Here is a 13536-nt window from a genome sequence, read left to right as displayed (position 1 = left end):
ACAATGAATTGTTTTGACTTAATCACCAGTCATGGTCAGGCTGTGTCGGGGCTCTGGAAGGCGTCACAAGTTTTCATTAGTATCTTTTTAGCCTTCGGTCTTTATTCTTTCTGTATTCTTTAGTATAGTTTAGTATAGTATTCCTTAATATAATATAGATAATAAAATAATAAATTAGCCTTCTAAGAACACGGAGTCAGATTCATCACTCCTTCCTCCATTGGGGGTCTCAGAAAACACAACAATGCAGCAAAGCAACCACACGATCCTCACACAGCAATCCTGCAAGTGAACTTTTAATAGAAATGAGCAACCTGCAGCCTACAATCCCATCAAAGAACTGGGAAGAGAGGTACAGGAGAAAGAAAGAGGCAGCTCCCCAGATTGCTCCCCACTCCATTGGGATCCTGGAGCACAGCTTTGGCAAACGGCATGTTTTACAAATTGAGACAGATGGAAATGCGGTTCCTTGTCAAAGCTGTTATTCCCCAAGAGCAAAGAAATTTTGTTGTCTTAAATGTGCTGTGAGTAACAGACAGAGAAAGGTCCAGAAATAGAACAAAACTAATAATATAAAACTAGGTTTGGAAGATGAAATTAAATCTGTCTTTTGCACAGAAAGGCAAAAGGTTTTATCTGTTTTTCTTAACCAATAAAACCCCCCTTTTTTTAGTTCCAACAGTATGAGTTACAACAAGCACACATTGTCTTACTCAAGACTTAACCTATTACAAATAAATTATGAATGTTGGTCATACAGTATCATCAACAGGATAATTTCTGTGATCAAGTCATTTACAAATTCTGGTCTGTACAAAATATTGCATAATATGGGATCCCAAACTACAGCATGTGAATTCAAACTACAGCACAACCCATTCATGAAAGGTTTTTAAAAATTTCAGATACGAACAATAATCTGAATTTAGCTTTGAAAAAAACACAGAATTTTCTGCATAAGAGTGATTCAAGGTTAATTTAATAATGAACTACATCTTTTATTTCAAAGTCCATTTCACAATAAAGCTCAAGACAAAAATCAACTTCCAATTTCACCAGCAGTATGCTTTTCTAATACTGCTCATTTCTTTCCATGAAAACAAACCCACTCTAGTACCATTCCTTTGTCTACTGAATCTTCACCAGAAAATAAATGCTAATAGCATCTTTTCCATTAAGGAAGAGGATGATAAGCAAACAGAAAGATGTTTTGCCCTGTAGGTGCCAAGATTACAAAACAACCCCAAAACTAACAACTCTATATTTTAAAAACATCAATTTACTTTCCCCAAATTCTTTCAGTCTTCAACATCCATTAGGAAGAAAAAAACAAAAAGGAGAAAAAATAGTGCAATTAACATAAAAGTGTGATTATTCCATTTTTCCATTTGTTCTTGCACAGAAAGCCAAACACATCCACTTCAGACAAGTTATAGCATCTGCAGCGTCCATTACCTCACAGAAACCACATTCAAGTACAACTGGAAAAAGCAGTTTCAAAATGCTTCCAATATGCATTAAAATATTTCTTTTAATCTTTTAGGTTTTGTATTCTGAGTCTTTAGAAATGGTGATTTTTTTATGAGGTTTGGTAGCCTCATCCATCAGTTCCTTCAGCTGCCCAATCTGTTCATCACGGAAGTCATTAAGGTTTTCTTCTGTGAGCTGAATTCCATATACAGCCTTTTCTCTCAAGTTTTGTTTGTCGTCATTAATTTGTTGCTGGATCAGGGCTGCATAGTTCTAATGAGAAAGAAATATAGAGGTCACAAAACTGAAAAAAGCAAGATTCAGGTCAAGTTTTTTAATAGCATTATATGGTAATAACATACTCTTACACAATCTCCTACAACAGTCTATTAATTGACAACGAGTGACTAAAAAAATTAACACTTTTTATAAGAAAGATAACTTATTCGAGCATTTCTACTATCTACAGCAGTTTTATGTAGCTAGTTTAAAATGCACATATTTACAGATTAATGCCCTATCATATACTACTATTGAAAACAAAACAAAATTTAATTATAGATCTAATATACATATTAAAATAATCTTTCCTATATAGCAGGATATCAATAGGATACACTTCGTAAACTGATACATCCAGAAAAGCATTATTCCCAATTTTCTGCTAAAAGGAACCTTGGCACAGCATACTGAATTGTTAATCCAATTACCTGCAAAGTAACTAAAGCCACTACTTGAACTGTATGTCTAATAATTCCAGAGAAGTGGGTGAGAAGAAATAAAGATATTCATGAGCCTGTGATAAACTTCCAAATTACACCATTTACTAACATAAATACATTAGATTGTTAATGGACCATGTCAAGCCTCACTGAAGCCAGCAGGATCTTACCAGCCCTGTTGTAAAGCGTAATTCATGACTATTTAAAGAAAACAGACAGCTAAAACTGGGGCAAACAAAAGTAAATTATTATTTGTACAGACTCTGAATCAAACTGATTCTTCATGGTTCTTCCCAATATCACCTCTTCTGCTTTTAAATTAAACAGGCATTCAGAAACAGTGACACCACGGTTAATTCCTGTGGTAAACCTACACCTCAGTGGTATTACCTCACAGTAGAGCTGCTGTAGGGTTTAAAATAAACTAAATAGTTTTTTTCCCAATGATTGAACAATCACATTGTAATGATAAGATAAAAAATTACAGACTTTCTTATCAAGGCAGATGGACAAATGTGATCTCTGAAGCTACCCAGCAGACCAGTAACACACTGACAGTTACACATCAACCATTCCACCTCATTCGACTTTATTCTATCTTCGCATTTCTGCACAGAACAATCCAGTCAGTACTGACTCTGGACTAGAAAAAAACAACCAAAACCACTCCAACAAAAACTAACAAACCCACATTAAAAAATACCAGAACAACAACCAAGAAACCCACAGGAACAAACAAACAAACCCCATACCACTTTCATTGTACCAAACGACAACATTCACAGCATATAATTCAGAAACAATGCTGAAAGCAAGCAATGCAAAACTCTTTACATCTTATCAAGAGATCTGACTGAACATATAAACTTCAAGAACCCCTCCATGCAGTGTCCCACCAGCGCAGGTTCCACAGAGGGAGGAAAGTCCTTCCCACTGCTAATAACAACCACCTGGGAGCAGCCTGCAGCTATTGCTGCAGGCATGAGCTCTTGTACCTAGAAATAACTCAAGTCCATTTAAGAAACAGTTAGAATTTTACAAACTGTTGACTGTTTTCCAAAAATATCAAATTAATTACGGACAAACAGTCTGCAATTTTTTTTAATCTAACACCACAGCACCTCCCCTCACAGTGCACCAGCATTTCAGAACCCAGATCTCGGTACTGGTGGTCCTCAACAAAGCTGCACCACCCACTCCCACAGGCGCCCTGCACCCAGACACATGGTCATGGACTGCACATCCCCTGTTCCTGACACCAGGTGCTCTGCCTCACAGCACTCCAGTGGGCTCCCATCTGGACTTCACTGCTGGCTCTTTTTCCCCCACTCATTTTCTAGCTGAAAAAATGTTTTGTACATGCCAGAAAGCCTCAGTGGTTGCAGTTTCACATCGATCTGCAATGTGAACAGAAATTCAATACTGGACAGTGGAAACATGCTGGGCTCTGATAGACTCCTGACAGAAAATGGAACTTTCTCACCTCATTTTACCAAAAGTCAGTGATGCATCAAATAAAATAAGCTTCAGCCTTTATAAAAGTGCTGAAAATAAGATTAAATATGTGGCATATCTCATTTTTTCTGCTGGTGTTACCAGATAAGGAACAAAGTCTGGAATATTTAACTGTTTAATACATTACTGTTCCCTCAGAAATTAATACTATTATTATGTGATCAGTGATTTGTGGAGAGGTACTCCATGATTTGATGGCACACAATAATTTAAAATTCAGCTTCTATCTAGAAAATGTGCCATTTTCCTAACAGCACATGAACTTAATGTGCTGAACTCCAAGGTTTTGTAACAGGTTTAAAAGCATAATGAAAAAATAAAAAGGGGAGAAGCTAACATTTGCTCTTACAATAATATAAGCTTCATCATAAAATACAATGATTACAGTCCCTCTCAGGTAATAAGGGGCAGTATGGTCATGTAAGGTCTAGTTTCCATTAGAACTTAATAAATACAGAATTTAACTATTTTCCAGGGTCATCTTCCTTACCAGCAGAACTGAAACCAATTCTTGCTTAGCTTCCTCAAACAAGGAAAATTACTTCACTTCTGCCTTTCATTTGACGTTATATTTAACTGCATCTTCCAAATATAACAAAACTCCTTTGTCATCAATCCTTAGCAGATTTTCCAAGGGCATCTTATTTCAATTACAGATCATACTGTGCTCACAAAAACAGAGACAGAAGACACAAAATGGAACACAAGTAATCCTGCACCCTCACAGAGCCAAGCTCAACATACACAAGGATGGCAGAGGGAAACAGGATCTGTCCTCCCTGGTGGCTTTTTAGGTTGGTTGGTTGTTTCTTTGGAAGGAGCTCTTACTACAATGATCCTCTGCCTGCACCAGCTGTAAACTTTCTGGGCTTTTACATGAAAAAAGCAAGCAAAACCCAAACCACTCGCTGAATGGCAAAAGCCTTTCCCCCTTGTACAGGACTGCCACCAGAAACAGAGGATCAGAATCAAGTTCAAGTTACAACCACCTCTCCTGACCATTTACCATCAGAAGATGGCTGATTTGTTCCGTATTAAATCCCAGTCTGCTGCCCCAGTCTGCTGCCCATCCATATCACAGACACCCTCCTCACCTTCAAGGAGGCCCAAGGTAACAGTCCAGGGTGCAGACTGGCCATGTCACTGCATTGCCATGAGTGTGTGCAACCACAGGGACACCCCAAAACCCTCTGTATGGGCAGTGTGGAGGCAGATGCCTCCCCTGGAAGGTCTGATGCACTCCTCACACACAGGTCACAGTTCTGCCTCAGATCATTGGCATCTACAGCATGCATGCTGAACCCAAGCATCAGGCTCTCTTAAATACTCTATGAGTAAATGCTTGAACCTCTAAATTATTTATACAAAAATACAGAAGGTGAGTGTTTGCTATAATAGGGGTTTTCTGTTTAAATTCACTAGCTGAAGCAAATACAGAGTTCCCCTCTGCTCTCTGACTCACAGGCATTCACAGAATGCACAAATTCATTAAAGGGCAAGAGGATGGGTGACATTTGAGGTTTAAAATACCACACACTACAGAAAGAGCATCAGCCTTCTTGTTTTCCAAGCTGAGAAAGGATTAAATAGAAAAATAAAAACAAAAATCACACAAATAAAAAGCCCCACTTCCCTGATTGCCAAATATACAGACTCCTAACAGATCTAGCCCACAATGACACACATTTATCTCATATGCTAATACAAAGTGCTGATAAACATTTATTATTTAATCATAAAATTAAATTACTTAAGAGCCCATTAGTTCATTTTCACTGAAAAGAACAACAGTCATAATTTTTATTTTCTCTGGCATCTTCCTAAACATGTACAATGCTGCATTTTAGACAACTGCTCCAAAAATCTCAGTAAGATATGTCTGTTCACAGTAACTACCTGTACAATTCACCTTCTAGTCAGATTTTCTCTTTAAAAAAGGTCTAAAAATTTTATCCCCTTTAAGCAGTCAAAGTATAAAGCTGAAGTATTCATCCATTCCAAAAGACTATCTCCACTTGCAGCCAAATTAATGACAGCACTGATAAAAAACATTACTGTGGGCAGATCAGAAAATGCTACCCTGAGATGTGTTCAACAGGGCACGGTCAGGCACTAGAAAAATACTAACAATTTATTTTAAATTTATTTTATTCAGGGTGACATAAAAAAAAAAAAGAAGAGCACGGCCTGACAAGTCACTGTCATCACTCCCTGGAAGTTAATTTCAAATTGCAGCATTTCAAGTGTTTCTGCTGCTACTCAGAGCAAAATCAAACACATGCTGCGAAGGGTGGCAGCATGAAGAAACAGCTGTGAATGAACAGCACAGCAAGGAGCACGTTGTTCTTATTGTTGTGCAGAGATATGTTGAATTAATAATTTCATATTAATTCAGATAGAATTCTGCAAATTATTTACTATATTTTTTACTGCAAAGCCGTTTTGATGTTAAACTGAGAATCAGAAAAAGATTCAGTATTACAGAAGGGGTTTTTAAATGGGTGCTATACCCCATGAAAATCCAGAGTATCTTCTTCATATATTTTACCTGAAGCTGTAAGTATAGTTAGAAATGCAATAATAAACCCAGGAAAATTCTATCACATTTAACTTCAGCTTAATACACCACTACAGTGAACATTGTCATGCACTCACAAACACATTAACCCATATAATCTATATTCCATGAGATAACACCATTAAAAATAGCCCTAAACATTTTAAAAATTGTATAAAATACAATTACTGCCAAGTTAATTAACTGATGTGAATAAAAACCTATGTAAAGTCCCACATCCCCTAATAGGAGCAATGTATTATCAATTTCAAAATTTAAATTATAAATCACTTTTGGTTTTGTAAAGCTCACACCATTAACACGTGAAAAAAGAAAAATCAATATACTACAAAGAGTTCTGAGTAAACCTTCCCCCTGCTTTTGAAAATATCTATCAAATGGTATTTAAATTATACCAAGTAATGACATATGGCAGCATTAAAAGAGTTTCTTATGTGAATAATTAAAACAGTAATTGCTGAGAAAAGGGCAACAGAATGAAGAATAAAGACTTTCACTCTGAGGTACCTAGCACAGCACAAGACCTCTAGGGAATAAAGATGTCCAGCTCCTATTGAAAGTCTTAACAGAAGGTGAAAAAGCAACTTTTTGTTGTGGCATTTGAATCACCTCAGTATCCACCATATATGTAACAACACACCAAGCATATACAAGAAAGAAATAGCAACAAGCTACTGTAATTCATGAGAAGCTCTAAAACAAGTTGTGTGAAGTGCAGCTTGGATAAGCTATTTTGTATTTCAGTCCATTATTAGATGGGAAGATTTGCAGAGATCATTTCAAGCCATGTCATGCACTTGCAATGGGACTGCCTACACCTAAATATCACGTGCCAAAGTGAAGCTGGAGATGTAGCTTGTCTTTGCGCTGGGCACTGGAGAGAGAAACTTCTGTCTTAAACACACTGCGATGAGTGGATACACTGGAGATGTGGTTCTCATCATCACATGTCCTCCAGAGATGTGGTTCTCATCACTGAGAAAGCTACTACATGTCTCTGTCTCTGGCTGTAGATGACTATCTAATCAACTTCCTTGCTTATGCTAAAAGGAAAATGTTTGTTAGTTATTTTGTTTTGTGCTTTTTTAATTACAAAAGGCAACAAAAATACCATTTCTCCTTGAATGACTCTGCAATCCCTCCCCTGAAGTTTGTTTTCTCTTTTCCTAATGTTGCTGATACCAGACTTGGCAACATCTTGAAGTGAAACACATGAGAGAAAAAAACTGTACTTCCTCTTTATCTTTAGAACTAACTTTGAATTATGCATAATTTCATTTCTGGCGATGAAAGACCATGTCTTACAATGCACAGAAGTAAAACAGATTTCTCCAGGACATCTGTATCATAAAGAACAGGAACAAGAAAACATCAAATTTTACCAAAAGTTAATCTGAAAGGAAAAGCCATGAGAACTTTAACAATATCAGGTTTTCCCAGGATATTCAAGAAGGATGCTAGTATATGACTCTCAACCAGTTTCAGGGAACTGATCATATTCACACAATGATGCACATACTGTAACTATATAGAATTGTTACCATAAGGGGTTTGATTGGGTTTTTTTTCAATTGCTTGCTTGTTTGCAGTTTAGGAGCAAAGAATGAAAAAATGTTCAGCTAAACGGAGCCAGGGAATATAATTATGTAATACTTAGTGATCAGCATGAAGAATTATTATTTGATCAGGAAGGTATAAAATGGACTGCTTTTTCTGAACACAGTTAACTAATATTGTTAAACTCAAAGAAAAGACATTTATTTAGAGAAATATGAAAAAAGCTCAAAGTCTAAATCTGCTTTGTTTGTAGCTTAAATAACATGTTATTTTAATGTCCTTTTTTCATGTAAGATTAATGAGATCATAATCTGAGGTGAAAGTGGAAAGTTTATGGCCTGGCCATCAAGGTAAACATACATAAATGCTACTGCATCCAAAATGGAACGCAGCACCATTTTTGGAAAAACAAGCTGTGATTATTTATTTCTTTCTGGGTGCAGAATACTTATGCCCCTGCTGTACATGGGGGCCAAAATACAGGTCACTACAAGCTTTTTGCATCATCTGGTAACAACCATAGTCTTTAAGTGTTTAAGATTCTCTCCACTTAGGTCAATAAGCTTCATCTCAGACCTCACACAGAAAGCCTGATCTTACTCTAGGGAATAAGGAAGTTAAAAAATCTGGAACACACTTGAACATTTAAGCAAAAATAAAATGGTCAATTAAGTTCTGGAAAAAGAGATCAATCTGAAATGTGGGTGCAGCACAAGAAATGAAGCAGGAGGAAGAGATGGGATGTAGAACAAAAGAAGTGGTCACACAATTGGTTCCAATGGCTAAACAAGATCTTGCCATGGTTCTCTATGCTTGGACAGGTTGTATCATTCAAAGTGTGAGTTTCACTGAAAAAAACAGTTATTTTATGAGAGGCTTAAAAAAATATTCTTCTCTGTTGGACATATCTGAATTTAAAAGCCGTTTAAATTGGTATTGGAGACAAAAAATACTTGGAAGAGAAATATATTAAAACTTCCATTAGAAAACTTATTAAACTTAAAAATTTAAGAACAAAAGGTGGACAATTATTCTGTCTGGACCTTCATCTGTAAAAATCAGGATGAAAACACACTGTTACTAATACTAAACTATGAGACTGTTGACAAATAAGGACAAATAAGCTACAGACCAGAAAAATTAAATTTCAAGAACATTATTTCATATTTGCATACAAATCCTATGAAAAACCCAACAATTTGAACAATGGCAATTTCTTGACCCAGGTTCTATTTTACTTTGACATTTTATGTCTTGCATAGCCAGGCAGCACTCTGGCTAATAAAAAAGTGATGTTTTATCTGGCAAATATTATGCTATAATCTCACAGAATACCCAAGGATTTATTGCATGCTGTTAATTTAAACCAAGGCAAGGGAAAAGACTGGAAGCCACAGTATCAGTTTGGTTTTAGGAATTTCATTTCTAATGCACCAGTTACACTGTAATATTTCTATTTAAACATTAAGCTAGGAAATCTTGGCAAAGTGTTTCATTGCAGATAATTTCCAGACAAATATCAACACTAAGGACAGGCATTTTACCTAAAAAAGCCACTAAAGACTGTTTTATCAACATAAGCACACAACTATAATTAAAGCTCACAATGCAAACATCACTTACAGACTTCTGTATCAATTCTTTAAATAGAGGACAAGCATTGTAAATCTGCAGTTATTTCTTTCAGAAGTATTATTTATAGATTTTTAAGGAAGATAATCATTTCACATCTAGATATTCACAAAAGGAAAATAAAGCCTGTTTCCAAGACAACCACGTTAGTTGCCAGACTGCTAGATGTTAAGAAGATGCAAAAGATTATATATTCTAGATGATAACATTTCAAAGATTTCCATGCATGTTCTTCTACTCAATTTATACCTAATGATGCATTTAAAGCGTACATATATATCCAAAACAAATTTGGTATTGTTATTTTTCCATTGCATGCATTTCTACATGCTCATTAGAAACAAAACCTTAAACTAATACAGCAACAAAGAAAATCTCAAGTATGAACAAAAAATTAATCCACTAATGGGCATCTTGTATTGATTTCCATGACACCAGAAATAACCCTTGTGCTGAGGGTGCACTGCATTTTTTACTTTAATGGACCTGTAGAAGAAATATGTGCTTGAATTAAGTAAAAGGTCGTGGGCAATACTTTAAAAACATACAAGATCATTAGTGTAAAAGTCAGATTCACCCATTGGGACAAACAGACAGAAACCTCCCCAGTTTTGCATAGTCAATGCTACCTGTTCCAATAGATTACATGTGATACTAATTTAGCAAAGCAAAATTTGGCGTCAGAAAACACTGAATCAGAGGCTGATTTCTTTGGCCAGTATTACCATGGTCCCCCCAGTAGCAGGGGACAGAGACAAGCCCTACCTCAGCACTTGTGGAGGAATTTAAAGCAGACAAACAAGGAGTCATGGAAGTGTATCTACCTGCTTCTTCAACAAGACACAAACATTCTGAGGTGTGCTCTTCCCAGAGCACTGCCTAGGAGACTGGCCATCAATAAAAGAAAGCCTACACACAGGCAGACTCATGATTTAAAAAATGAAAAAAATACTGCCACTGGGAAACACAGGTGAATTCTAATAAGGGTGTTACTTATCTAAGTATGACATTTAGTCTGGAACTTCTGAAAGTCCTACTCTGTAAAAATAAATCAGTGTATTTAGCCACAATCACTTGGTTACAATTCAGTCCTTCTTACTTTTAAACAGCAGCAACAGGACATCTCTATGAAAAGAAATGCAAATTGATGTAATTGACATCTTCCTTATAACAACAAACAACACACTGGTTTGTATTTGTAAATTCACTCTATGGAAAAAAAGCTTGTTACTGCAATTAACATCTACTTCACAGTACTTAATAAAAAGCAAAAAAGGTTAACTTATTACTTGCTGTGCAAATTTTTAAAATGCAAATTTTTAAAGTTCTTGTTGCTGCAGCAAAAGTATGTTAAATGACATCCAAATTTTAGACCAGACAAATGTTTTGTATACACATACACCTACATCTGTCAAATGAAATTAATAACATACATTGTTTTAAAAGTTTTCCATATCCTCCAAGCAATAGAATAAATCATGGCATTTCTTTCATCTTTAGTTTTATTGCTCTCAAAATTACAACATAAAGTTCCTTAACATATGTAGCCAGAGAGTCCTCTGGTGTAGCTGCAGATAAAGATGCAGAGAAACTAGAAGTTCCCATTCTAAACCTGGGCTTATTTTTTCAGCAGTTTCTTAATGTTAAAAAAAACCCTAAAGCCTACAAATGTATGTATCTTACCAAGGACTTTTAACTTGCAGATTTTTTTATATAATTTCTGATTTACTTCAGAACTGGCCACAGAAGTTAACTGAAGAAAACAAATGTGTCATCAGTACGGTCAAGAGCTGCTAAGAGGAAGCATGGATCTTTATTGACTACATGAGAACCCTCCAATCTGAGATACCAAAAATCTTCTGTAATCATCTGCAAGTCATTATCTGTTTATCCAACAGCTCTGACATTTAAGAGGATTTTTATAGAGTCTGTCACAATACAGCAAGTGATGGCCACACAATCAAAGACTGGAGGGATTAAGCAGAAAATGAAGAAGGAAAATTCAGTCATCTGCTAAACAAGTTTCAAAATTCAATAAAGTACTGTAGAGACAGTTAATCTAAAAGTACTTCTGAAAAAAAACCATCAAATATTCTGTACTGTTTTTGGGGAGATCAAATACATATGAAACTCAAGCCTCAACACGTTCTCCTGTAATCTCTATATAACAAATACTTCAAAAGCAACTCACCTATATCTTGTTCTATTTCTTTTTCCTGCTATTGCCAGCAGTGTTCCAGCTATTAAAGGGGGCTTGCTTTCAATTAGCAAATTACAGGGAAAACAGAAAAAATAAAGGAATGGAAATCAAGTATGTCAAATAGCTTAGAGCTGTATGTACTTCAGTTTTAAGTGAACACTCAGTTAACAAAGCTCTAAGATTTCACAACAAAAATCCAGATTGCCTATATATTCCTAAAAATTCTCACCCACCTAGAACCTCTCCTTTTTCTCTGTGCAAAACCAGGCTGATCCCAAGCAAACAGGTATATGTTGAACTGGCATAGAAACTAATTTACCTCAATACTTTAAAAAGCATGTGAAAATACCAGAGCCATGAAAATATCAGGGCAACCTTTCAGAAACAGGGATGCACCACATAAAGATTGGTGAGGCAAGCTCAGTTCTGTGCTCTGGTACTCTTGCAGGTTATTCTACAGCCACAGTCTTCACTAAGAAGTAAAGAAAGCATTAACATTTGGAGCAGAAGCAGCCTGCCTGTGGCAAACAGCACAAATGGGAAGTGTCACATATTAGTTGTATTTGTATGTCCAAAACTCCCATGATAAACTACCTCTGCTCTAAGTGGTATCATTTAATCATTTTGGTATGGTGCACCCACATCTGCTCAGCTGCCCTCTGCACACAAATACAATGATACTCCTATCACTAGCATCTATGTCAAACCACTGCACTGTTTGCTTACACTGGATTAAGAACACCAAGTTCTTTTCCTACTGTATATGATCAGGAAGGGTTTTAAATTGACTATATAATAAGTTTAGAAAAATCTTTGCCTGCCATCCACTGATGATGCAATAAGTATGGCTCCTACCAGTCAGGGAATACCAAAGCTATTCATGAAGTTTCATGTGTGTTTCAGGACTTTTCAACACTAAGGAATTATCTCAGGTTATATTTGCATGGTTTTAAAATTACTCTGGACTTATTTAAAAATTGCAATACTATTTGAGTAATAAAAACTTGAATTATTTTTCAGTTCTTTATATGTCTTAATGAATTTTACTTGCTAGCCAATACAAATATGGAAAAGAAAGTCTTCTGGACATCTGCTCACAAGCAGAGCAAAACCTCATGGATCACACTGAATGGCAATTTGTGGGGTCTTTGTGAGCAGGGGTTTATTTCAGTCTTAAAGGGATGGATGAGTATTCTTAGCATGATTTGCTGTCCTGCAGAACATTTCATGTACCTTTGAAAAAAAAGTAATTTCTGAAGGCACCAGTTGAGAGGGGAGCCTAAACCAATCTCACTACATCTGTTTAGTGATGTAGGGGAAAGCCCTTCCCCTCACCTGTATCCTGAGATGCAGCAGGGGAGCACAGCACACCTTTGCTGCACGTCACAGCTCTGAGCATGGCCAGGCACAGGAAGGCACTGGATTGCAGGGGCTCCTCTGCCATCCCAGCACGTGTATCATTGCTATCACAGAAGACACAGGTAAACCAGAATAAACACTTCTTCCAAAAGCCGCCTGTGGGCTGCTTGGGAAATGTCCCTATGGGCCAGACACTGAAAGCTCCCCATGGACCTCTGAGCCACAGGCACAAGCACTACAGCAAAGTCAGCCTGGAGTGGTCACTAGCTTTGCCTAGTGACCGCTGCCCTAGAAAACTGGAACAAAATGTAACATCTCTCTGTCAAAGCATAATGCTTTAACATCAATTTTTAATGCCTCAATAGGGGAAAACACTGAAACAAGACTGTACAGCGTTGGGGAAAAGTGATGGGATCGTTTGTATTCTACGATATTTATGAAAAAAATAAAGCAGATTTCCTCATCTTCACTGAACTCTTTGCTATATCCACCACACCAGTGAA

The 13536-nt window shown here is 36.5% G+C and overlaps 1 protein-coding gene across 3 annotated transcripts in view; it reads right to left on the bottom strand.

The window, feature by feature from the left end:
• Nucleotides 1-290: 290 nt before the first annotated feature.
• Nucleotides 291-13536, bottom strand: part of SDHAF3 (succinate dehydrogenase complex assembly factor 3) — a 29474-nt gene continuing 16228 nt past the window's right edge. The window contains exon 2 of one of the 3 annotated variants that reach the window (XM_030943279.1): nucleotides 291-1743. In XM_030943279.1, the coding sequence (XP_030799139.1) occupies nucleotides 1540-1743 (204 nt within the window). In that variant the 3' untranslated portion in view covers nucleotides 291-1539. The remainder of the gene's footprint in view (nucleotides 1744-13536) is intronic. The other 2 variants (XR_004060516.1, XR_004060517.1) reach the window with 2 other exon arrangements.

This window comes from Camarhynchus parvulus, chromosome 2 (assembly GCF_901933205.1).
Source record: "Camarhynchus parvulus chromosome 2, STF_HiC, whole genome shotgun sequence".
Lineage (NCBI taxonomy): Eukaryota > Metazoa > Chordata > Aves > Passeriformes > Thraupidae > Camarhynchus > Camarhynchus parvulus.
The sequence above is the reverse complement of the archived record's forward strand: the minus strand, read 5'-3'. Positions and strand labels throughout refer to the sequence as shown.